Source organism: Patiria miniata, unplaced genomic scaffold, assembly GCF_015706575.1.
Source record: "Patiria miniata isolate m_02_andy unplaced genomic scaffold, ASM1570657v1 HiC_scaffold_10, whole genome shotgun sequence".
In the NCBI taxonomy this organism is placed as follows: Eukaryota; Metazoa; Echinodermata; class Asteroidea; order Valvatida; family Asterinidae; genus Patiria; species Patiria miniata.
The window spans coordinates 19,896,292-19,924,111 of record NW_024037048.1 but is presented as its reverse complement, the minus strand read 5'-3'; the positions used below and the strand labels follow the sequence as shown (position 1 = coordinate 19,924,111).

General features: G+C 39.2%; 1 protein-coding gene and 1 long non-coding RNA gene across 2 annotated transcripts; one reads left to right on the top strand and one right to left on the bottom strand.

The window, feature by feature from the left end:
* The first annotated feature begins 1,585 nt into the window (after positions 1-1,585).
* On the top strand, positions 1,586-6,524 carry LOC119739618. The gene is made up of 3 exons (XR_005272604.1): positions 1,586-1,644; positions 2,360-2,494; positions 6,228-6,524. It is a non-coding gene; the product is annotated as an uncharacterized LOC119739618 (long non-coding RNA).
* Positions 6,525-16,018: 9,494 nt separating this feature from the next.
* Positions 16,019-27,381, bottom strand: LOC119739613 (endophilin-A1-like). The gene is made up of 7 exons (XM_038214596.1): positions 27,267-27,381; positions 24,835-24,968; positions 23,815-23,881; positions 18,608-18,708; positions 18,209-18,312; positions 16,993-17,129; positions 16,019-16,311 (listed from the first exon to the last, which is right to left on the bottom strand). The coding sequence occupies exons 1-7, from the start codon at positions 27,379-27,381 to the stop codon at positions 16,124-16,126; spliced, it is 846 nt and encodes a 281-aa protein (XP_038070524.1). The 3' UTR covers positions 16,019-16,123.
* Positions 27,382-27,820: the final 439 nt, after the last annotated feature.

Here is a 27,820-nt window from a genome sequence, read left to right as displayed (position 1 = left end):
GCTTTGCAGTGTGAGTGGTGGCAGTGTTATCACTTTTGATTTGTGTTTTCAAAATTGCCATCAATATGCTTGAACCGGATCAATTATATGTGGTAACAAGCATGTTTTAGCCACCATTTAAAAAAAGAAAAAAGGGATAGCACCCAAAAAGCTGCCACCGCTGCAATGCTGTCACATATTTTCTGACTAGAGGGGTGCATACCTTGCCAAAAATCACAATGAGCATTATTGCCCTCATTTGATACTGACCAAACCCCCACACTGATGGCTTATAAGTGGGTGCCTATGAGGGCAGAGATGGTGTGGTTGATTTAGCTGCTTTGCGCCGACTTGTAGCCCTGTATATCTGGAGTGGCTTTTAGCCTTGTTCAGGGCGAATAGGCATGAAAAAAAATCAAGTCTAAAACCCGGATGGGGATCTTTCTGTGCCTCCTAGACCACTGTTTTGTCGGCAACACTTGGTTTTACCATGATTTAATTGGAGTGGGTTTGGTTTCTCTTGTTTTGCAGATTTTTGTGCTCATTCAGAGTGAGAAGATCAAGAATGACTACACGTGTCTCTGGTTGGGAAGATGCTGTGAGTATTACCGTCAATTGTGAATGACGTTTCCTCTTCCAACTTCCAAGTTGCTAATTATGGGAATGAATCCACCTGTTAAGCCTCAACTCATAATGTATTGACCACTCACAATTGTGACTGCACAACCAAATGTCCAACTAAAGTCACGACACGTCGCGTGCATGCATTTCATGTACTGCTGTAAAATCCAGAGTGGCATTAGGGAGATGCACATGTTGCCCATGTGTGAGGTAGACTGAAGGGTCTCTAACAATGACATAACCAGCATGCAATCATCGCCCTGATCGTATATTAAGGATGTGACTTTGCGTTTCATTTTGTAAACGTTAAGCAAATATTTTAAGAACCGTTTTAAACGTTTAGCCATTGACAGTGGCTTTTGCCTACCCATTATGTCTGATCTGCAGACCGGCGTGATTGACATGATAAATCAACAGTGGTTGACATAGTAAATAGCGGGCAGTCGTTGATAAAGTAAAAATGTAACTACGTGTTCCCCAAATGTATTCAAGTACTACGGTGCTTCTAAGGTTTTGTAAATTAAGTAGGTTTGAAAACAACGTTAATTATTTGTGCTATGTGTGGTTATCTCCAAGGAAGATTGCGTGAACGGAGGTCCCTTTTCTTAATTCGGGTTTTGTTTAAATGTTTTGAGAAATTTGTAAACGGATTTAGAAGTTTTTTTGTTTCAACGTGAAAACGCCACATCTTAGTCATACATTTGCCATGTTGGATTTGTTCTATCACATTTCAAGCAGATTGTACGACAGAAATTTGCTACATTGAACATCCCTCTTGGCTCCCAAATATTGTACACAGTTACACTGAGCATTGCTGGCCGAAAATTGCTGAAACGAGTATCCACTGAACCGAACCATCTTTTGTGGACCCAATGTGTTTTCTTACAGCAGTATCCTATGTATTTATAACCTTTCTTTGTGTGTTTTCGTTGTTCAGACATCATGAATCGTAAGGCCAGACTAGCCTGGGAGTTGTACCTTAAGATGGAGACGTCTGGCGAATCGTTCAGCCTGCTGTAGCTCATTGCCAACGACGGCTACAAGGTAAAACATCATCCCCTATTTTTGTATGTTTGGTCAAGATTTTGGCATTAGCCCCAAATTAGTATCTAGTCACTCAATCTCAACCTGCAGCCGATTTCACAAAACACATTTGTCACTTCGTCAAAACCCAAATCGTAGAGGAAATGTCAATCTAAATATAACACACTTGTAAAAAAAGAATGCACATATCCAGACGCCACTTCAGCCGTTGTGTACAAAGTCTATGGCGAGTCAAGAAAACTTTCCAAGTATTTCTGAACAAAATTGGAAATGTTTCTGCAGATTCGTGTTTGTGAAAAATTTTTGCAATGACTGATCTTTATTGAGATGATGTGTGAAGACAAAAGCGGCGTCTGATTGCAACATTGTTTTCACGTGTAAAATCAACGAGAATACAAATCCCCGTCAAAAAGAAAAAAAAATGATTCGTTGCACATTTACTACTTTGTGTCATTAGCTTGAATTATGAAGGATGCACTTTTGTGTCGCAAACTTTAGTAAGCATGTAGAGGGCATCATAAAATATTAGAATAGCCAAAAATCCCAACTGCTTAAAAAAAATTGATTTGGGACAAATTCATCACTTTGTCAACACGGTGGCGATATGATCGAAAACTACAGGCTTTTCGTTCGAACTTCTGATGTTTTTTGCTCGACCTCAACATATAATTGTCATGGTCTCTCGATCCTCAAATCTCATCTTTTCTATCGGTAGATGGCCAGTTCTACTATGCGACCAAGGCTTTCGATGTCCTGGAAAGATTGGACCCCAATCCTGAATACTGGGAAGGCAAGCGAGGGGCGTGCGACTGGGCGTATTCCAGCAGATCATAGCTGGTCATGAACCAAGGTGGGTGTCATCTCTGTCAATCAGCAGTGCACACTGACCAATCAGATCTCAACCTTTGGTCAGGTGACCACATACATCGATCAAACAGTGCGTACTGACCAATTACATCTCAATTAGTATATCACTCCGGTGCTCTACCAACTGAGCTATCCAGCCCAATGTTGGCGGTTCCCTAATTGTCAATGTCTCTGTCAAAGGGGCGCTAGTCAGAAGCCCTCAACCCGCATATGCCATGCAGCCAGGGATCACGCCCAAAGTCACGATGCAGACCTGGCAAATATCAATCGGGGATCACTCAGAGAGGATACGGCTTTTTATTACAAATTTTCATGAATACTTTTCAACTTCTTAGCCCTCTAGTTCAACTTCATTGATCTCTATGGATTTTTCCATTGTCCCCATATTCTATAAACAGCTTTCAGTTTCACTATTAGGTTTTGCCCTTCACTGACGTAAAAACACTGCTTACTCAGTTTGTTACCTCCCGAGTGAAAGTTGGAATAAATCACTCGGTTGGGACTCGAACCTATGACCTCCTGCTTTCTAGTGCAGACATCTTACCACTGGACCACCGAGCTTACAGAATTGGTTGCCTGGCCAGCCAACCAACCCCGTAAGCTCGATGGTCGAGTCGTGGGTTCGAATCCCACCCAAGTGATTATTTTTCCAACTTTCACTCGGGAGGTAACACACTGAGTATACAGTGTTTATACATCGGTGAAGGGCAAAACCTAACATTGATTTACATCACCCCGACGCAAAATCCATGTTAATAGCTTTCATTTTCATGTGCACAAAACAGTGATGTAGTGCCTTGATGCTGGGCCTTGGCCTTAAGGCTGCCTTAAGGCTGGATTTTAGGGCCTTGGCCTCGGCCTCGAGGCTTGAGGGCAAAAGCCTTGGCCTTGGCCTTGGCCTTGAGGGTTCAGGGCCTTGCAATTTTGAGTCAAGGCTCTTCAAGGCCCATAGATTTTTGCATTTTCCAGATAAATCTGTTCGAAATTTTGCTGTTACCATTTTAATCGTATTACCATGGAGGAGGGAAGCACCCTATAGATTTGTGTGTTGGGCACACTTCCACTTTTGTAGCATCACATTTTGTTACCATTGTAGTAGATTTGCTGCAAAAATATTCCGTACACTTGTGGGGCTAATGAGAGGATCACTTTAATTGCATATAACTATGGAATGGATCTGATTGGTTGTATATGTCTCCCTGATAAGTGCTAAAGATTTGCATGTACAGTCGACTCCCGTTATAACGAGCTCGGTCATAACGATAACCTGGATGTAACGAGCACATTCTGCCAGTCCCGATCAATTTGTGTACATTACTATGGGGAAATATTTGGTTATTACGTGCACGGACATAACGAGACTTCGGCTATTACGACGATTTTGGCTGACCCAATGCGAGGAAAAGCATTGTTCTCAACCCATTTACAACGACATCTTTTAAAAACTACGGGCATTGCAGCTTGTCAACGACAGACCTTTTGTCCCGAAACGGGTATCATGCTCCCGTCTTCCAATTCAAGCAACACACTTAAGCTTCACCCATCAATGTACCTTTGTAAAGACTTCAACCCAACGTTATTTCATCTCGCCGATCTTTATAAATAAATTCAATGGGACTGTGATAATCGGCGCAGTGGACCGCTGGTCTAGTCGCTAATCCCCCGCTGCGGTTTCCCTTAGCGTGACCAGGTTTGAAGTTTGCTTACGACTGCGGTACCACGTTTCTATATTATTACAAACTAACAATAGGGGGCGCTCAGGAGTTAAGTGTTAACATTGTAAGGAATAGCCTTTAGTACTACCGCCCGAACATCGGGTGCGTAATTGCTCCCTATTGTTGGCTTGTGGCTATAAAAAAAATACGAAGTAAAGAACACAGCATCACAAAACAAACGGCTCTTTTCAGAGCCACCACAACTTCCAAACAGAGATAATTCAGTCTGTCTTCAAAAAATAAAGTTTAAAACATACCGTGTTTCCCACCCCCAAAAAAGAATCCGAAGAATAAAAAAATAAAAATCTTAAACAAATTAAGAACCCCTCCGGCCCCGCCGAAAAAACAATCCCAATGAAAACAGGTTTCCAAGATCTTCAAACGCCCCACCACATATACATTGTACAAATTTTAATCCAAAATTATTACTTTTGTTTATTTATTATTATTATCTTAAAAGAATCCCTCCCGACAAATAATAATCACCAATTGCTGCGAAATTACACATTTAGACACTTAAACCCGGAAGTAATATTAGCGCCCTCTCTTGCCCGATTCCAGCAAATGCAAAACGAAAGCAAAATGTCACTTGGCACGAATGTGCGCTATAGTTAACCGAAATAATTACAATTTCAAAGAATCCCTTCAGAAACAATAATACCCAACTGTTCCAAAAAGTCAACAACCAAAAAGCATCTAAGGATCAGGAGTCATTAAAACCCGGAAGTAATGCATGTATTGGCGCCCTCTCTTGCCCGATTCCAGCAAATGCAAAATGAAAGCAAAATGTCACTCGGCACGATTTGTGCGAGTGACCTACTTGCCTGATTCTTCTCAGCGATGATGCCTTTTCCTCCGGATTCAGGTCCTCAAATATTGAACAATGTTCCCTCAAAGGTATTTTATTTATTTCATTTATTCATCACCATCAGTTAAATATTTAATATACATTATTAACAGACGTACATACCAACAAATGACCATCTTTTCATGTCTTCGGACGTGCGTTACACGATTAAAACACGCACGCACATGTACCGTACCTTGTGCACAACGAATGGGGAAAACTGCGCTCCGGTTTTAGCGAGGTTCCGGCTATAACGACAGTATTGTGAAAGTCCATCGGACCTCGTTATAACGGGAGCCGACTGTATCTGTTTTAGATAATGCTGATATTTCTGACCTTGTTGGGCCTGCAAATAAAAATTTCCCAAATCAGTTTCTTGGATCCCCCTCTTGGTACACCTGGGAGAATTGTGTGTCAATATAGAAGTAAATCATTATTGTGTTTAGTTGAACCATATTGAAGACCTGAACTTATACAGTGCAGTCATAAAACGGTGTAGGCCTATGCGAGCATGTTGATTGCAATTAAAGAAATGTTGTTCTTCGTAACGAGCAATTCGCGATGATAAGGGCGGATCCAGAGGGGCCAAAAGGGGCCATGCCCCCCCCCCCCCCAAAAAAAACAATTTTTGTATGTGACGTCGTAATAAAGTCGTAATAAAGGCAGGCAATGAGTGCACCACCATCTTTTCCTCAAAAAACATCGGTTAAAATGGTCAGAAATTGCCTCAAATCGCACCACAGAGCATCTTAAATCCAAATTTTTTTCGGGGCCTTTAAGCGGGCCCCGAAGCCGAAGCCGTAATATTTTGACCCACTTTTTTTGGGGGGACCCAAATTTCTTTGCCCCCCCCCCCAAATTGTGTTGTGGATCCGCCCTTGCGTGATAATGTGTCACTCATGTGACTATAATTAGTTCTATATCAGTGGTCATTTCATAAAACAGGGCCTTGGCCTTGGCCTTGGCCTTGAGGGTTAAGCCTTGGCCTTGGCCTCGAGGCTTGAGGGTCAAAGCCTTGGTCTTGGCCTTGGCCTTGAGGGTCAAAGCCTTGGCCTTGGCCTTGGCCTTGAGGGTCAAAGCCTTTGCTCCAACACTGGCACAAAACCCAGTGAAGTTCAAGCCACTAGATTTTTGTCATTTTTTTTCCTCTACAGAGAAACACTGCGAGACATCCTCCAAATCTTGCGCAACACCGGTTACCCACAGGTGGAATACATCATCCGTGTCATGAAGAAGTGGGCCAAGGACAACAGGGTACCAGTTTCCTGAGGTGGTCCCTATCCTAGTCTTGAGATTGTTTAAATTTGTACATTCCAAAAACCCTTGCTTGCAAAGGGATTTTCCAAAAATAAAATAATGGAACGATACTGTTGATTAGGGGTGATTTAATTATTCTTGACGCATGGGAAATTTGCCTTGAAATATTTCTCTGTTTAGCTTTGGCAAGATAGTTATGCAGGAGAAAAAAACAACAGTTCTGGAGAGAGGCTGGTTTCTCATGGCATAAACAAAGTAGGCTTGCCTAGTTAAGCTGGACTCTGTGACTCAGTCAGTGACTTGGTCAGTGACTCAGTCAACAACTCAGTGACTCATTCAGCGACTCCATGATTCAGTCAGATTCAGTCAGTGACTCAGTCAGTGACTCGTCAGTGATTTGGTCAGTGACTCGGTTAGTGAATGACTCAGTGACTCATTGAGCGACTCAGTGGCTGTCATCTACTCAGTGACTTGGTCAGTGACTCAGTAAGTGACTCGGTCAGTGACTCTCTCAGTGACTCGGTCAGTCAGTGGCTCATTCAGTAACTCAATGACTCGGTCAGTCAGTACGTGACTAATAGTGACTGACTCGATACTCAGATGACTCAGTCAGACAGTTGAAGTCAGGTAGCATTGAAATGTTCATATCATAATTATAAAGGTTCTCGTCATAAATGTTGCTTAGGACAACTCTGCAAGTTTGTTTTCTTGGAGTTTCTGGGGCCTGTTTAGAGACAAGCCAACGGCATGAGAATGGGCCAGGAATGGTTATTCAAGGAGGGGGGTAGTCATCTGTACGTAATGTAATTATACTAATTAATGGTTTATATTGATATAAATATACATGTACAAGTTTTCAGATCACGTTTGTCAGGTAATTAGGGTGTAAGGTCCAGAAGGCATGAAACAAATTGAAGATGAGTGATTTGAACTGAGCCCAATTTCATAGCGCTGCTAAGCACACAATTTCTGCCACACTCTAAAAAAGCATTAGTCAGATTTGACTAGAAACCAGTCAAATTTGACTAGCCATTCAGGGTCAGCTGGGTGCAACTGAAAATCAGTCAATCTGACTAGATTTTTCCAGTCAGTATTATTGACTTTGGAAAAGTAGTTATGCAAATAACTGAAATTGGAGTCGAACCCAACTACGTTTCTAGTCATAGTATTGAACTTTGCATGTTTAACTAAATTCCTATTCAATTTCCAATAACTGGGAAAACTAGTCAATATTTTGACTAAGTTGTTTTTAGAGTGCAGCAGGAGCCTCTCCGTCTATCTATCACATTGTCAATACTATATTTTTTTCATGTACAATATTGGGACAGAATGTTGCAACCTGATGCTGCTTTTTCTTCATTTCATCTCAATAAGGTCATTCATTTCAAAAATGATGATAAGACATGAATCTGGGACTGGGAAATACTTAAGAGAAAAATTTCTTGACGCTCCATAGACTTTGCACACAACCGCTGAAGTGGCGTCAGGTTGCAACATTCTTTTCCAATATTGTGTGATATTCTGACTTCATTTCTTTATTTCATCTGTAAAAACATTAAATGTTTACTGCCTTTCTTTAAAGGGAAGATACAACTTTTGCAAACATCACAAAACGAAATGATCAAATTATCGCGAAATACCTTACTGGATTGTTGGGGAATGACAGTCTAAAGCATATCCTGTAAAATCGTGGCTCCTGATGTGCTGACATTTTAAGAAAAATGGTTCTTTTCCAACGCTGGTCAGCCGACCAGCATTGGAGAAAACTGGCTATTTTTCAAAAATTGCTCCCAATTTTTTTATAATTAGTTATTCCGCATTTTCTTTGCAATTGATTACACACCTGTGAAGAGGTACAAGTCTGCTAGACTGATTCTCTGACCTTACAATTCCCCAAAGTCTATTAATTGCTCCGTTTTATCTTATAAGTGGGGTCACCAGACTGCAAATACATGTCTGGTTTTCTTGGCTTTTCCAGCATCTACAAGCCCAAATGCGAAAAAAGTCTTTTTAACAGTATTTGCTATAACATACTAATCCTCCAAATCCATTTATTTCTGAAAATTGCAGCAAAAGCAAATGTTGTACATTCCCTTCAAGTCCGATAAATCTTATCTTGCAGTGTAAATATTGTGTAGGTGAATTTTAAAAGTAAATGTTACTTAAAAGATTGTTGAAATGCTGTGCATAGTTCTTTGAATAAAGAGATATTAAATCATCACAATAAATAAAAGTTAAAAAAATACCTGTTTGTTATTGATTTGTTTGTTTTCTTGGTAGTTTGTTTGTGATTCTGAAAACAAAACTTAATTCAATTTATTTAAAAGATAAGTTTAGTAAATTTATGTTTGGGCATGGGGCTATAAAAAGTTGGGAAGGTAAAAAAAAAGAATAATATAATTTCAATTTGTTTAAAAGTAAGCTCAGTGAATTCATTTTTGGGAAAGAAAAAAAGTGAAGACAATAAAACAACAATACTATGGTGGGACTCGAACCTAAGTCGCCAGATTGGGAGTCCTACGCCGGTCCAGCAGACCATAGTCGCACTTAAACAAAGCGTCAGTTCTGCTATATCATACCGTAAGATAGGCTTATCGTGGCTTTTCACGTTGACGCCCATGCATGCTTATAGACGTAAAACACAGTCTGAAGATGTAAAACATTCGTTAGATTTTTGGTGTAGCTGTTCTAATTGATCTAAATTTAATTGAAAAAGGGTGAGGGGTGTCAACTGAACTAAAATTGTAGACTTCAATGAAATAAAACTCTTACAATCCTTGGTTTCAGTACGAAACACACGTGTTCAACGGATGCAGAGAAGCCTATTTCTTTTGTTAAATTCCTTTGTTGAATCTGGCGTTAACAATAAAATGTTTCCATTGAGGGAAAAGGATTAAACGCCGCGATCTTTTTTCACGCTTGAGTGCATCTGAATGGGGAATATTGAAGCGGAAAATCACGATTTACAGCACTTAGGCAGCACTTTATCCCACATAATGATACTTTTTGAAGAGGAAATTGCATACTGAATACATCTATAGTTTTAAAATGCAAAAATTCGCCGTATTTAAAAAGTCGACGAAATTTTTTTGGAAAAATTTCACCAAAACTTTCCTAATCCTATCGTAGGCGGCGCTATATATATTTCATTCTCAGTGCGCGCATTGTTAGCGCGATAGCCGCCGCCCGATCGGTGTATCACCCGTTTACCCAATCTTATTTTAGCATCACAATTTCAATTTATCTCACGAATAAAAGTTGAATAGGTCTACAACTAAAACAATAGATAATTAAGGTCAGTGAAAAAAATGCAATCCGAATAAAAGTCAACTTTAATGGAACAAAAGAGACGCGTATAAGGATATTAATAAAAGGGCCCCGGTATACACATGAGCAAGAGGGAGGCGGGATTTTTTTTGTCGTGTGAGATGGGGGGGGGGACCAAGCGAAATATATTTATTGAAAGTCGTAAGTGGAGAAATGTTTTTTAAATAAAAGGGCTATAAACTGTACATGTATACAAAACAGGCAGCCAGCCCCGCCCCCATCCCCTTGCGATGCCATACACACGCTAATGCTCTAGCCAACTCTGAATACGGTGCACGTGCGAGAATTAAATATATATAGCGCCGCCTACGTTAGGATGAGGAAAGTTTTGGTGAAATTTTTCCTAAAAAATTACCTTGACTTTTTAAATACGGCGAATTTTTGAATTTTGAAAATACAGTTGTATTCAGTATGCAATTTCCTCTCCAAAAAGTATCATTATGTGGGATAAAATGCTGCCTAAGTGCTGTAATTCGTGATTTTCCGCTTCAATATTCCCCATTCAGAGGCACTCAAGCGTGAAAAAAGATCGCGGCGTTTAATCCTTTCGCCTCAATGGAAACATTTTATTGTTAACGCAAGATTCAACAAAGGAATTTAACAAAAGAAATAGGCTTCTCTGCATCCGTTGAACACGTGTGTTTCGTACTGAAACCAAAGATTGTACGAGTTTTATTTCATTGAATTTCAGGATTTTAGTTCAGTTGACACCCTTTATCCTTTTCCAATTAAATTTAGATCAACTTGAACAGCTACACTCAAAATCAAACGAGCAGATTTACATCGTCAGGCTGCGATGTACGTCTAAGCGTGCATGGGCGTCAACGTGAAAAGCCACGATAAGCCTATCTTACGTTTATAATTAAGTTGAACTGGTTGAGCATTTCAGCGCGTTAATGGTCTTGTGGACTGGCGTCGGACTCCCAATCAGGCGACTCAGGTTCGAGTCCCACATTAATTTATTGTTACTTAATTTTCTTCCCTTTCTTTTTTTTTTTTTACATTCCCGAGACATAAATTGACTGAACTTATGTTAGAAAAATTGAAGTGTTGTTTTCAGAATCAAATAGAATAAAAAATATAAAATATTCTTTTTTTATATTGTTTATTCCTCCATGATTGGATCAAGAAATTCAAAACTATGGGAGAGACAAGTTTGGAAATAACACAGTGTTTCCTGAAAAGCAGTTAAAATTTTATTTCTTTCAACTCCAAAGTAACAGTCTATATGAATTTAACTTAACACAGAGTTATCACTGACTATGGTATTCTCGAACTAGTTGCAGAGCATTTTGTTACACAAAATAAAACAATCATATTTAACCAAAACATTTCACGCATGTCAGTACTGCATGCGTACAGTTTTACAAACAAATGATAAGGACTAGTAACTGGGTTTTGGCATTAAAGATGACTCATTGTCCAAAATCAAGTATTTTTTTCAAAATCAAAAAAATATATAATTAATATTCTCCGGAAATGTAGTGTGTTAAAGCGCTCAAGATACTGGCGATCTAGAGTCAACTTTCATGACAAAAAGCAATGCAATCGGTTTCGAGAAGATAACTCAAGAAGTACTTGGTGCATTAATTTGAAATATTGCATAACGATTCAACCTGATATATGTATCAAATCTCTTGAATTTGGATATCAATTGTTGACCAATAATAAAAATATACACAAGACAATGTGGCATGTAAGCGCGCAAAATACAAGGCGAATTTGAGTCAATATGTTTATGGAACAAAAACAACACACTCGTTGTTGAGACGACTTTTCAAGAAATGCTTGTTGTATTGGACTGAAATCAAATCTCCTGATAAGTTATCATACACAACACATCACTTGCGAATTTGGAGAGAAACCGTCAAAAATATAATTAATATACTCCGGAAATGTAGTGTGTTAAAGAACTAGCTAGCTACAAATAACTGGAGATTTTAGTCAACTTTCATGACACAAAAACAACTCGGTTTCCAGAAGATAACTCAAGAAATACATATTTGCATGAAATCGACATTTAATAAATTGATTAAACATACAGATGATTGAACAAATCTGTTGAATTTAGTGAGGAATCATCAAACCGAGAGCGTTTTTGTGTCATGAAGTTGAGGCATGGTTTTTCGTGTTGACAATACTTTTGTACTTACGTACACAGTACAGTGGTGACCAATAGCGCGCCCTCTTGTGAAAGAAAAATGAAAATGACATAAATTGGCGGGATTTTCTCCATGTTTCCCCAGTACATTATTTTGGTTATATTGTTTTTATTGTCGGACGATCCCACTCCAAATTCAACAGATTTGTGATATATGTTACCTTTAATCACAATACGAAATATCGATTCAATGCAACACGCATTTCTTGAGTTATCGTCTGGAAAACGAGTGTGTTGTTTTTGAACTATGAAAGTTGCATTCCTGCTTTCAGTTTAAAGACAGAACATTCTTTACGATGGTGACCACTATTTGTGTAGCGCGCCCTCTCTTGAAAGAAAATTAAGTTTAGTTAAATTTGGCAGATTTTTCTCCGTTTTTGACATAAATCGGTAAAATAAATTCTAATCTTAGAATTAAGTGTAGAAATTAAGTATTTTTGTGTTGATTTACGCTGGTCGTCTCACCGAAAGTTCATTATTTTCGTTTGCAGATATTTCATTTGATTGGCCTTGTTTAAGTAAAAAAGAATCAGTTTAACCCCTAGCATTTGCTTTTGTTTATAATTTTGGGTAAAAACGGGAATAGTGAAACTTGGGACTTTCCACAAGTTTGAATTTGGTGTTAAAATAAACAAACTGAGGTTATGACCTTCGTTCATAAATGGAAATACATGTAGGTTATTTCAATTTCACTGGAAGGCAACGATCCCACCCAGCAAAAATAATAAACTGATCCACTTAAACCCCGCCCCATGATATTCTGACCAATCACAGCCGTGATTTAATGTGGTCTGACACGCGTGCATTTGCGTACGATGCGCGCGTCTTGAACACGCATTGCAGCATTGGTTGAGTGGGTCACGCGTTGCTGATGCTCACGTGGCAGTGGGCGCGGCTTAATGACTCGGTTTGCTACATCCACGATCACCATTTACAAAGGAATTTATTTCCATTCTTAAATACGATTTGAAATTCAGAACATAAAGGGATTTCTCTCCTTTGAATTGATTCACAAAATTTAATCAATTTTCAAGTGAAGAAACCCAATAATATACAACAAATTAAAATCAATAATTAAAATAACAACATGAAAATGTTTCCAGATGGTTCTCTCTGAAACCTTCGCATTTTTACATGTGCTTCCAAAACCCATTCAAATCCAACAGGGTGCAGTTGACCAATGAACTGACTAGGAAGTCGAGAACCAGTGTTAGCGATTACACAGTCCTCCAAAACCAGCGTCAAATTGCGACGAGCCAATCCACGTACAACATGAAAACAAAATCGGGACAATTCCTTTTCTTAATTTTCATTTTCATATTAGGGACACATCAAATGAAAAAAAATAAATAAAAACATGAAAAAGAAGTATCAACAAAATACTAAAACGAAACATAAACACTCAAAATTAGTTGACCACACATTAATTTCTAATCATTGGAATCTCATTGTTTCAAGTCACTATGTAACATTTTTGATGTAAGAGACAATACATGTAAAGTACACATGTATAAAATTATTTACTACGTAGCCGCGCTGACAATTATATGAATCTTCGAGAATGAAAAATTGGACATGTTTACAAAGAAGATTTAACTGTCACTGAAATTATTATTGGAACCCACCAAATCTCAACAGATTTTTGTTGAAGGACACATTAGGGTTTGAATCCAGCTGCTGGCAATATGCTGTGTCCTTGGGCAAGCCACTTTACCCCACTTGCCTCTCTCCACCCAGGAGTATAAATGGTTCCAGCATTAGCTGGGGAGTAACCTGCGATGGACTGGCATCCCATCCAGGGGGAGTAGAAATATTCTCGTTTCATGCTACTGAAACTGGAGATAAATGCCAGCCTGATGGGCCACATTGGCTTGTGACAGACTGAACTTACATCAAGGTACATGCATCATGGGTAGTTATGCATAATTGTTAGGAACTTACAAGTTAGGGATCTCTTATACACGCACACCTTGCAGAAAAACTGCAAAAACATTCTTACTTTTAAGTTCGACAAATCACTCTGTCGCCCACTAAAAGTAGGCAACAGATCATTCAGAGTGAAAAAAAAATACACTTAGATTGAAAAAAAAAGTTTGAATAGATTTTTCTCTGTCAGAGTCTCAGGTGTAAAGAAAAGAAGAAATTTCACTCCGAGAGAAATATGGGAAAGAATGTTGCATCCTGACGTCATTTTTCCATCATATATTATCTCAATGAATCAGTCACTGCAAAAATGTCCAAAAGACATGAATCTGGGACTGAGAAACGTGAGTCCAATTTTGTTAGAAAGTGGTCTTAGACTCTCCATAGACTTTGTGCATAGCCAAAGAAGTAGCGTCTGGATACTGCATTCTTTCCAAAAGCGTACCATTACTACTACCTTGGGTTTCAATCTCCGGTTTAACACGTTTTCTCACAAATGCCATCCAGAAAGGAAAAATAGGGATTGATTTCCCTACTGCCTTTACACATTGAGTGTCAACTGTACATAAAGTTCAGGGATATAACTACACAAGTAAACAAAAAAAGATACTAGTAAAATAAAGACCATCAATCTCGACTTGAGACAGTTTTAGCTTCAACCCAAAATATAAAGTACTTTTCTTATTAAGACAAACATATCAATGCAAGATTGAACTGGCAACTCTCAAATAAAATGCCCAAAGTTCAACCCTGTCTAGTCGACACAAAAGTTTGCTCTATAATCTCTGAAATCTGGACATCTATGATAACTTTCCCACTCTTTTCCCTATCAGACATTGTAGTGTGAACCATTCTCCACAGCTAAGTTCTGTACAAAAATAGGTTATTTATTTATATATGATACATAAACTACGTCTACCGAAACAGAAAACAATTCTAATTTTCTCTACGATTGAAAAAAAAAAAAACACCACAATGATCAGTTGCTTGTTAAGATTTCCGTTATAAAATAGATAAAAGGTACGCAAGAATTATTTTAGCTCCATTTATACATAATATTCAAGTAATGTAACATTCGGTATTTGTATCATTATGATATAATGAATTACAATATCAAGAAATTATTCTTAAATTGTTCAGTTCCTGTGTGTTATGGAGCGTCTTTAAAATTGGAATAATTAGCCATGTCTGAATTACTGGGCTACGACTACGGCTTGATATTACACATGAGCCATAGCTGAGTAAGTCAGACACGGCTATCCTTGTTCTGTATCAAACAAATTACATGTCAATGGAAATGCTAGTTCCTGATGGCAACCTAGTATTTTCCCCATTGTGCTGCAAACGGTACCAGACTACTCTTGAGCAAGCCTTGACCAAGGCTGGGTTCAAATTACTTGACTACGGCTTGCAATCACACACGTCTATGGAAAGCGGCGGAGGTCACTTCCCATAGACTCCTGTACTTCCTAGCCGTAGCCACGTCTATGGAAAGCGGCTGAGGTCACTTCCCATAGACTCCTGTACTTCCTAGCCGTAGCCACGTCTATGGAAAGCGGCTGAGGTCACTTCCCATAGACTCCTGTACTTCCTAGCCGTAGCCACGTCTATGGAAAGCGGCTGAGGTCACTTCCCATAGACTCCTGTACTTCCTAGCCGTAGCCACGTCTATGGAAAGCGGCTGAGGTCACTTCCCATAAACTCCTGTACTTCCTAGCCATAGCCACATCATTTGGAATTCACTGAATCTGGGGAACTTTTCAAGAGTTCCAAGTTATAAAATTCCTCCTTTTAAATACCAACAGACCAATAATTTTGGTATTTAATCAAAGGGAAGACATATTCTTAGTTGTTTCAAGAAAGAAACACCAGACTGCCAAGGCTTACAAAGAACTAACATTTAAGAGATCTCGTCTATGGAAATACATAGCTTAATATGATGGAATTAAAAAAAAAAAAAAAAAAGTACACAATTGACATTATGCTGATATACATAGGACCACTCTCCAGAGGGCGCTATTCAATGTATCTGTTCACTGTACACAGAGTTCCATTGTGAGTAACCAGTATTGTAGTACTCATACTGATAGAAATGACTCATACTCAGACAAAGTACTCATACTCATACTTGTCATGCCAGAATATGCGTACTCGTACTAGTACTCAAGGCAAAGTACTCGTCTTTGTATTTGAATTCATGATGACAAAGTACTTCAATGTGTCCTTGTGCCCATGGCAACGTACTCGTACTCAAACTCAGGATGACAAAGTACTTGTGCGTGTACTCATCGCGAAGAACTCACGCTCATACTCAACCACACGATGACAAAGTACAAACTGCAACACTATAAGTAACGCTACCACCTACCATGATTAAACCGGTTAGATAATTTCCACGTAGTTAGCCGGGAAGTATCCCGTGTGACCGTTTAACTCTCCATCGATCCAATTCTCGTCGATCTTACTGACGATGCTGATGATGTCGCCCTCCTGAAACCCCAGTTCGCCCTCGTTTTCTGCCTCAAAGTCGTACAGTGCCTTGCAGCGTTCCTTCGTTGCTGTTACAGGTACTGAGAAATTGGAAATAAATATCACACAATCAGTTGAAAATAGCAAATTTATTCAGTTTGCACAAATTTGCAAGGTACCAGTTACAACTAATATTCACATGACAGTTGACAGATGGTTAGTTGGTGACCTGTTTTTACTGAGCAATATTTTCTGTCCGGTTTGAAAGCCTATAGGTTGCAAACCAGCGAATAAACTGCCATAAACCTCAGTGATAAATACTTCCACTTCTAAAGATCAGGACAAATACTCACACGTCTCTAAAGGTGCTTGAGGCACACATCAAATTAAAGCTCATTTCATCATCTTTCATTTCATCAAGTTTCGGTGGGTAATCCAATGAGTTTTGGGAGAAAATTCCATCCAAAGATGATTACCCCTGAAAGTAGTCCTGAAGTCCATCGCCATTTTGAAAACGATGCCTATGCTCCATTGCAAAATAGAGCAAATTTAGGGACTACGGTAATTTCATCCAAATTTCGTCCTCATCACGGCATGGACCCTTCTTGTTTTACAAACCCTCAAGTTCACGGCCCACAAAATGCTCCAATACATGTAGCAAACAAATTGAGGACATTCAAATGGTGATTTGGCCAGGGAAGGCAATTTGGGGCCTATTTACTGGCCTGCAACCTTAAGCAAACTGTGTGCTGAGCTGGAGCATGAGATCCCTGTTGACTTACCTGGTGCGTTGTAATCCACCGTTGACGGGTACGCGTCGGTGTCGTCTCCGTCACTGGAGTCTCTCTTCGTGGAGTAAGAGTTGAAAGTACTTCTGGGTTTGCGTTCTGATTTGGGTCGACTGCCTGCCTCCTCAACCCTGGAAAGCATCACAGAACATTGAGAAGGATGGTAACTGACAAGTTTGGGTATTATAGTCAGTCAGTCACAAGGCCATCGCAAGGCCATCACAAGTCATCACAAGTCAATCACAAGTCATCACAAGTCATCACAAGTCAATCACAAGTCATCACAAGTCAATGACAAGTCATCACAAGTCAATGACAAGTCCATCACAAGTCAGTCACAAGTCATCACAAGTCAATCACAAGTCATCACAAGTCATCACAAGGCCATCACAAGGCCATCACAAGTCAATGACAAGTCCATCACAAGGCCATCACAAGGCCATCACAAGTCAATCACAAGTCATCACAAGTCGTCACAAGTCAATGACAAGTCCATCACAAGTCAATCACAAGTCAGTCACAAGTCATCACAAGTCAATGACAAGTCCATCACAAGTCAATCACAAGTCAGTCACAAGGCCATCACAAGTCCATCCCAAGTCCATCACAAGTCATCACAAGTCCATCACAAGTCAATCACAAGTCAATGACAAGTCCATCACAAGTCCATCACAAGTCAATCCCAAGTCAATCACAAGTCCATCACAAGTCCAGCACAAGAAAAGTCATCACAAGTCAAGGGTGTAGGTGGGGATGTGGGGTGTAGGTGGGGGTGTGGTTGATCTGTCGCAAATGGAAGAGTTTGAGAAAAGGGATATCAAGTCCAAATTTCAGCCAAGGAAACTCATTTTGGTTAAAATAAGAGCGTTTTGAAACTTCACTTTCAAAATCGAACACTTTACTACACGAGAACAAAGAAACGTCTCCACAAGGATACAAATTTTAGAAGGTGAGGGGGTGGGGGTGTGGGTGGGGGTGGGGATGGAGGGATGGGGGGATGGGGTGGGTGGGGTGTATGTTCTGGACCTCTGATGTTAGGGTTGTTTAACCTTTTATATTTCTTTCTGATTTAAGTTTCACAAATCCGTTGATGACGAGAAGCATCGATTTAGAAAAAAAGTAACCCCTACTTCTCTTCGTTTTTTTTTTTGATTATCAAACATGGACACTTGTGAGTGGGGGGGGGGGCAGATTTCCCCTGTTGGCATACCTTTCATTGAGTGTTGACAGAAGGCTTTCCAAGACCTCCGCAGACTGTTTGTGGTATTCTAGCTGTGCCTCGGCTAACGCTTGAAGCTGTAACACCTGCTCAACCTGTTAAAGAAAACAAGGTGCATTTTCAAGGATTGCATTAAAACAATTAAATTACATGGCAATTTAAAGAATATCTTACACAACAGAATTAAAAAGGAAACCGTCAATCTCTTCACCCATACAATATCGGTATAAATTATTCTTCCATGGTTGAACTGAGAGAAATATCAAAATAAATGTGCAGAAATATAAAGTGAAAACTTGTTCTTGAGACTCAATGAGTGGTATCTGATTGAGTAGTAAGATGCTCTAGTGCATCTTGGCTCATCTTTGCTCCGATTTGTCAGGTACTTACATCACTCTCAAGGAGGTTCCTCATCCCGTTCTCAGCAAGCTCCTGAGATTCGTGAAACTTCTCTTCTGCAAACTGGATTTCTTCTTCAGGAATTGTGCTTCCTGCAACACAAACAAAAACAAGATTGATGAGAACAAAAGTCAGAAATATTGGCTCAGAATTATCCAAGATGCCAGTATTTTCCTGGTGTGGAAATGTAGTATAATTGCTGCATCATGCAAGCATGCATTAACCCTAACAGAACTCAACCATCAAACCCCAACGGCATGTTTAGTGGGAATCCGTCAGGATGGGTACAGTACCCTTAAACTGACAGTCTTTTACATTGGGTTGGCACACCTCCAGAATCAAAGTCAGAAATATGTGTGAGCAGTTTCCCATATGGTGTTGGAATTTGCCAGGATGGGTATGGTTCCTGGTACATCATGCTAGGGAGTTAGAGTTACTCCATCACCATGTACACAATGAGTCATAAAAAAAGTGACCAAATTAGAAACATATTTCAAAAAATATGTGGCTCGCTCTGTTTAATATAAATAGGGGTAAAGTACTTGTTATTGACTAGTAACTGTGAAAATTTCACGTAATTTGCATACTCTATTCCCAAGTAATGAATATTTTGATACAATGATCCAACATTCAGTTGTCCACCACTGATAATTATCATTCTACAAACAAATAAATACCCATTAAATACCATGAAACATAAACGTTTTCCCACCTCCATGAATGAATGGAAAAACGGACAAAAATCGCCATCAATATTTCAGAAAAAAAGAGTGGACTTGTTCCTCGTAATCGAAACACAAAATCTGACAGTAAAAATACTGTTTCAGTCTTGACTCAAATGATTGAAATGTCATTTGTATTTGAATGCCTGTGTGTAATCTGTAATTCTCACTCAGCTCAATAGCTTCCAATGGCATTCCATGGAGCTACATTTTGTATACTTCATTCGTCTATTAAATTTGATTGCTTTTTAAGATTTTTTTGTATTAATCCAGGTTTTTTTTCCAAAATGGCGGGCGGAAGTGATTCAACAACTGCTTCACGAACGAACAAATCATACACAAACATTTCTTCCATGAAATGCTGTTATTATCCTCGTCCAAGATGTTTAGATTGTTTAAAACGTGGCCCATGAACGTCAACTTTCGTGAAATCGATCGTAAGTTCATTGCGTGGCCGCGCAATAAGTTTGTTGCGTGTAAGTCCTACGCATGGCGTAAGTTACGCACTGTTTTGTGAAATCAGCTGCATAACAAAGTTCCGTACTTATTACAACTCACACATATTTAACACTTAGACATTCTCAATTTCGTCCTCGGAAAAGTCACTTATCTACACTTTTCCAAGTTTGAGTCCACGCAAAAATGATTTGGGTCAATTTTTTTCATCAATGCAATTGAATATTGACCAACAAAATGCGCAAACAGGCTCATAAATATGTATGAGATGTAATGAATATTCATGATACCTCCATATATACAAATTCATGTTATTTCTGACAGAATCAACTACAACCGACATTAACTCTTTGCCAGTAATTGTCCTTCTTTAGTAGACAATAATTTACAACAGTTACAAATTACATTCTAAAACTTGTAACACAATATGTCTTTTGATGTTAAAACTAAAAGCACTCTTAAAGTTTACCATTTTGGGGTCAATCTGATCATCTTCCAAAGCAATTTTCTTTTCTTTTTGAATATTGTTTAGGTTTTATTGATAACATAAATTGTCGTATTTCATCACCCAGTAAAACAGACATTTTTGGTCTTTGGACTGTTGCTTGATTTGGATGTGCTTAAAATAAACTGAAAAAAAATGAAATGAAAATGGAATGATAATCTCCAATCAAGAAAACATAGCAGCTGGCTTAAACATGCAGGCAAAGTGAAAATGCTGGCTACGTTTGTTCTATGACATGCTGTTAGTGTTCCAAGCAGGATGTTTAAAAACAAAACATGCAAGTTTCATGAGGACGTTCCCGTGAAATGCCAAACAAAATAAAGGAAGTAACATGCACAAGCTAGCATCAAAACCAAAACAAAACCAAAACTGCAAAATGACAAAGTGAACTCTAATCCAGTTTTGATTTTCAAAAAAAATGACTACCGAGCTTTAGAAATCTGGGATAATATATTTCAAAATAGCGGTGTTTGGTATAGCAACGTTCCACTGTATATGAGAATGTAATTTCCAGTAACCCTGGTTAACCCTTCTGTTAGTGAGCATAAGCCATGTCTGAATGACATGGCTACGACTAACACTAGCCCACATGGGAAGTGGCTTCATCTGCTTCCATAGGTGCAACTAATGTATTAGCCGTAGCCACTTCATTCTGACGTGGCTTTACACTTTTTCCTTTTCCCTTCATTTTCGACTCTGCACCCACGGCGAAATCTACAAATATATAGCACTACTGCCTACTCTATAGCCCAGACTGCTGGCCAAATTTGATAGGCTTTAGGCTGACAATCCATGTGTCCGTTTTTGATGTGCGTATTGCGTTTTGCATACCAGTTGCGTATCTGCGATGCGTACTCTGAAAATCCACGAGTACATATTTCTCGGCACACTTGACCGACGTAAAAGCTCATATTCCCACAATGACTGGTCTTAACACAGCAGGGATAGCGCAATGCGCAATACAGGTACATGGACCTATGTATGTATGCACATTGCTTATCAAACAACTGATTTTTACACATCAGGCAGTGCGCACTACGCATGACGGACACACAGATTTTTGGCCTTATCTGTATTTTCTGAATCCTCAATTAATTCTGATCTATTTCACCACAATATTTTCTACGAAATGCTACGCTACAAAATCGGTGTTGACATACCACCTGCTGCTGAGAGGAACCGACGAAAACGTTTTTACGGGTACATGGAAAGTAAAAATAGAAACATGATGTCATCATAGGATAATAGACCAATGGGCTCTTCGCACAAGTACCCCCTCAACGGTAAGAAAGGGAGAGTTGGGGTCGGAGAGACGACTGGGAGAGACATTTGAACGCATTGCCAACGACGCCTGACGTCACAGGAAGACGCTATGGCTTTGTGCATATTGGGAATGAAAGTAGTCAGGGTACCATGTGCTATACGTAGTGTGCCCCATCCACTGGACTATCGAAAGTGATCAAATAGCTCCCTCTCCTGTTTGCGCATGGAGACCATTAATCTAAGCAGCCGTTGGATTCCTTTGTATTCAGTTTGGTCGTTTTTTTATCCCGAGGCTGTCTAGACCAATCCTGAAGGGGTAGACCTTTATTAGGGACATGTAGCTGGTTAACTAACTAAAACACACTTTTATAAGATGGAATTTTGCATCGGGGTGATATAAATCAAATTAGGTTTTGCCCTTCACTGACGTTTAAACACTGTATACTCGGTGTGTTACCCACTGAGTATACAGTGTTTAAACGTCGTTGAAGGGCAGTTAACCTAATTTGATTTAAAACACACTTCAAAATAGAACGTCATGATAGTACGATACACGTACAGGCTTTCAAGCAGACCCAGGTGAAGAAGTAGGAGAAAAGTAAGGTCAAAATTTACAAAAACCAACAGGACAAAAGTCGGATTTTGGAGGACAGACTCAGGATAAAAGTAGGACTGTAGTGGGCTTTCTGGGGTAGTTTTCGTTGATGCTCGCCCATGCCCACAGCATCATAAGCCTCATTTGGCATGTTCTGTACTCACAACACTTGTGCTCCATCCTCAACTAAGCTCGTGGAAGTACAGTTGCAGTACTCCTGCGCCCAAGCCCTTCATTGTGTGATTTGACAGTGTGTAACACTGCCATGAAAGTTTTCAATGAGATTAAATTTCTTCAGAGTTGTGGGACAAAAATCAAGAAAAAAGTAGGAAAAAATGGAGCACGGTAAAAAAAAAAATATCTAGGAAAAGTAGGAATACTTAAAAGCCTGCACGTACATGTGGACTGAGGTTAATCTATTACATGGACATTTATCACAGTTGTAAATCTTAAGCATGTAGCATTCTACATACACACATTCACAATATTGTTGTAGGGAAAGTACAAGGTAATATTGTGCATTAACAAAGGTCAACAACACTATCTATTCTCATTTTTGAAACTCACAGACAATTTCGCTTATTGTTAGTTCAAAAGTGTACTGAGCTATGGGTGTATACTATGGGTGCTAAGCAAAATAAAGGACCATTCATGACGAGTCTAGGAACTAGACTATTGACATACCGACCAAACCTGCTAATGCTGATGAGTATGTAGATGATGCACAGTGACAAATGAAAGTAAAACATTAATACAGTGAGTGGTAAAAAAAAAATGATGTTGAAATCAAAGGTGTTGAAAATTCCTTCATAGCGACGTCAATTTACAGGATTTCATGATTAAACTCTTCTATTAGAGACAGTTAGGCCTATCGATCAAAGTAACAAAGTTCAGTTCCCGATGACAATATCCACTTTTGGAAACAATATTTGGCAGATCATATTTGCCGCTAAGTGAATATGGTTGACACACAAAGTTCAAACTTTTTCTCGATTGTCTAAACTAAGTTCAAAAAAATCTAAAGCATACTTGAAAACTTGCAAGGAACAGTATTTTAAATGCAATTTTTGTTTTTCTTTTAGTGCAAACAAATATTATACGCATTATACAGTATGTCCAAAATAAATGTCCGTCTGACTATTTTTGAAAAAAATACAAAACCATGAAGTCCATTTTGAAAAAGTTTGATTGTGCAGATACTCCTTAGCCTTGGCCTCAACCCCGATGAGTTTTATTTAATTTCAGTCACGCATCACTGCACACTTGTCAATTGATCACAACAACATTTTGGGACACTGTGACCAAGTTCCTTGCCTTAATCAATTCAGTGCTGTGTTAAGTAAGCTGTGTAAAATCCTGCATGTTGTGAAAAGGGCTGCAATTGGGATTGGAATCATTTGCCTGGCTATCAGTCATCACGGCAAGACCTCGGTTTAATGCTCAAGGGCAAATGATTCCAATCCCAAACCACATCAGACTTTTTTTCTACAGACACTTTTTTGGGACACACTCTATGACAATTAATAATGATAAATTTAGTGTCAGGTTAACAATAACACTTTGGAAGTCTGATGGTTTATTTTTGTTAAAGTTATGATTTTATTAATGAAAGATGATTTGAATATGATGGAGTTGAGATAATCTCAGTGTCGCCTACCTTTTGCTTGCTTCTTCTTTTTGTAGTCAAAGTCAAGACGTCGCCCCTGTAACTTCTTCCGATGGTGCTGTAGAAATGAAACATTAGGGAGAAAGTTAATGTATTGTTTGACAAGAGACATTTGCACATTGCTGTAAGGCACCTTATATAAATTATGGGTCAAAGTGTGACAATTTTCGAGTTCCTGTTATCTCTGAACATGTCATTTGCCGTATCATTAAGAATGACTTCAACAATTTGTTGGGTAGGTTGTCTGCATCACATAATCACTCTTGGTGGACGACTGCATTAACCCTAACCTTCCCAAATCCTCCAAAATTCTTTTTGCAAAATGGAGGATTTTGCAGGATTGAGGCTGTTTGGCAAAAATGTGTAACTAAGTTTGGAGGATGCACTGTGTCAAGGTATTGGGCCGGGCCTTGTGTTTGTTGATGCTCAGCTGTGTTATACTTGAAGTCCTCCGCACTGCTCCAGGATGTCACTGGCTCTGCCTCAACATATTGACAGTGATTGCTGGAGGATTTTGTAGGATTGAGGCAGTGATCATTCTTCCACGGATCACATTCAAGAAATAATGAAGGATTTTGCAGGATTGAGGCTGCATGCAATTTTGACATGGAGGCAGTTGGAGGATTTTGCATCATCATCGCAAAAATGCCCAGGGAGTTAGGGTTAAGAATGACTTTAAACAATTTTGTATTCGTTGTGTAGGTAGTTTGCTATTCATAATCACCCTTGGAGGACGACTGCATTAAGGAGTGCATCAGAATTATAAAATCACAGATGTCAGATGTAACAGGGACAGGAAAAAAGTGGACCCCAAATTTATCGAATGACCCAAAGTACGCAGGCATAAGTTACAACCCAAATCAACCAGTAATCGATCACTTGTCTTGTATCAATTTTTTTCCAGATTGGCCACAATTTGTGCCTAAATTTCCCCGCAGGTGGCTGTGCAACACAGTCCTGCTTCTATCAAAATCAACCAAATTCTGTCAGATTCTGTAAGATGGAACTCACGTTGATCTCTTTCAGATCTTTGTTCTTGAGATGATCCAGGGGATCCAAGAAGTTCTGTCTGACGTTCAGATCGAAGGCGCCCTTGACTTCAGAAAGTTGCCTCAGTGATTCTCCTATCTCGACCATCGCCGTAGCTGTATCCAAAAAATAACCAAAACAATTTTTTTTTTAATGATACCTATAAAAAACAACATTTTATTGTTCTGTTGTTTCCACCAAAACTAAACAGCTGTGCTAAGTATACCCTGGGAGCTGAGATTGTCTATGAAATGCATGGTCTATGAAATGCATTATTAGACAGAGTTAAAAAAAAAACGGTTTCCTGTCTGCTTTTTTTTACCTCCACCATGAGGTACATGTTTTCATCGGCCTTGGTTTGTCTGTGAACAGGATAACTCAGAATAAATGCGGAGGCACTAGGCTCACGTGAATCGCGCACTCCGGACTCCTTCGACCAAAACATTTGCGAGCCTCGTCTTTAAGAACGCGTGCACGTAGTCGTGGCGCGACCTCAAAAATGGCTTTTAACTTTGTTTGCCGGATTACGCTGTATGAGAATGTAATTTCCAGTAACCCTGGTTAACCCTTCTGTTAGTGAGCATATAAGCCATGTCTGAATGACATGGCTACGACTAACACTAGCCCACATGGGAAGTGGCTTCATCTGCTTCAATAGGTGCAACTAATGTATTAGCCGTAGCCACTTCATTCTGACGTGGCTTTATGCTTTTCCATTTTCCCTAATTTGTGCTTGAATTTCCCGGAACGTGGCTGTGCAACACAGTCCTGATTCTATCAGAATCAACCAGATAATGGGTGATGTTAGATTTTGTAAGATGGAACTCACGTTGATCTCCTTCAGATCTTTGTTCTTGAGATGATCCAGGGGATCCAGGAAGTTCTGTCTGACGTTCAGATCAAAGGCGTCCTTGACTTCAGAAAGTTGCCTCAGCAATTCGCTCGACCATCGCCGTACCTGTATCCAAAAAAACAAAAGGCAAGATTTTATTGTTCTGATGTTTCCACCAAAATGAGAACAGCTGGGCTATGTTTACCACGGGAGCTGGGATGGTCTGTGAAATGCATTATTCAGCGGAAATATTTGGGAGAATTGTGCCTAAAGTTGATGATACAAGCATGGCATTTGGCACACAGTCAGAGTATGTCTTATAAAAGGGTCATCACAGATTTGTCCTTTGAAAAAATCTAGTTAACAAGCAATATTCAAAATTTTCAAAATGGCTGCCATTGGTCATTTTACTACCTATAGTGGAATCTGGCGACCAGAATTAGCAGGTTTTTACTGCGGTGGTGTCTCGCTCACACGCATACTGAACGCGTTCTTAAAGAGGAGGCGCGCGCGCATTTTGGTATTCTTATTGGTCGAAGAAGCCTAGAGCACGCCCCCTACCTGAGTGCGACTCGCGCAAACATTGTGCCACCGCAGAAAATGGCTGCCATTGGATTTGTCTATATTTGTTCAAAGGACAAATCTGCGATGGCCCTATGGCCAAATATCTTTCTCGTGACATACTCTGACTGTGTGCCAAATGCCATGCTTGTATCATCAAAGGCACAATCCCATCGCCTATCTGCTGTACTAGTACATGTAGCTACAATATTGTTGGAAACAAATAAACAGACAACTGACACATTTGCCAAATAAAGGGCGAGTAAAAAAAACCGAAACCCAAACGGCTGGACCAACTTTTGAATGAAGTTTTTCCTGTAGCACTTTCAAAATCTAGGATATGAAAGCCCAGTTAGTAAACTTTCTTTTAGTACAAAAATCATTCAAATCACTCATGTACTTTTTAAGTTACGAAATTTTGAACACAACCACCGTTTTAAAGTTCTGTCCACACATCACAAAAATAGGAAGTGTTCTTGCAGCAAAATGAAAACAATTCTCACAGGGATGCAATTGTTTTCATTTTACTGAAAGAACACTAACCTTTTTGTGATCCATGGACAGAACTTTTAAAACAGTGTTTGTGTTGAAAATTCCGTAACTTGAAAAGTACATGAGTGATTTGAATGATTCTTGTGCTAAAACAAAGCCCATTGATTGGGCTTTCATATCCTAGATTTGGAAAGTGCTACAGGCAAAACTTTATTCAAAAATTGGTCCTGCCATTTGGGTTTCGTCTTTTTTGACTCACCTGAATATTGCAAATTTATGTATGCATTTATAAATAAAAAAAAATAAAAAAATAAAAAGTGGGTGCAAAAAAGGCAGCGGGCAGCTACGAGAAACTGGTTTATTTCTTTACTTGGCCTTGCATATATCTGAAGTGCTGGGCACTACATAAATTACACAATACTCATGGTACTATGTTGGTGGATTGGAACACTGATTAGAGCACCTTTTTGAGAGCTTTATGATCAGTCTACCACAGAAGGAAAGAGAATACATCTTGAAGCTTGCTCACCAAACGTTGAATCTTCTCCTAATTCTCTGCCTTTCTTCAGCATGACTTCTCCCAGGAATCCTACGGGTTGTTGAGGCTTGGTTCCTCCCTTGTTCTGACCACGGACTTTGCTCATGGCTCTGGAGACTGTTCAGGAAAGACGATTGATTAGGGTCAGCACACAAATAGAAGATCTATCTCTATTTGGTTTGTTTGAAGTGAATACTTAGACCCGATTCAAACCGGTGTTCTATAGTCACCCCAAACGTAATTATTCCAAAGGTTACAATTAAAGGTAATATACGACATTTGCAAACATCAACAAACAAAACTACCAAATTATTATGAAATACTTTACTTGACTATAGGTGAATGACAGTCTCAGACATCCTGTGAAATCATGGCACCTGGTGTGCTGTCATTTTTAAGAAAAGTGGAATTTTGTATTGATTTCAAAAGATGGTCGGCTGACCATCATAGGAAGAAATTGATTTGTCCAAATAGTGCCCCAATTTACCCAATTTATTTAGTCCACATTTTTTTTGCAAGCGGTTACACATCCGTGAATGGATGCA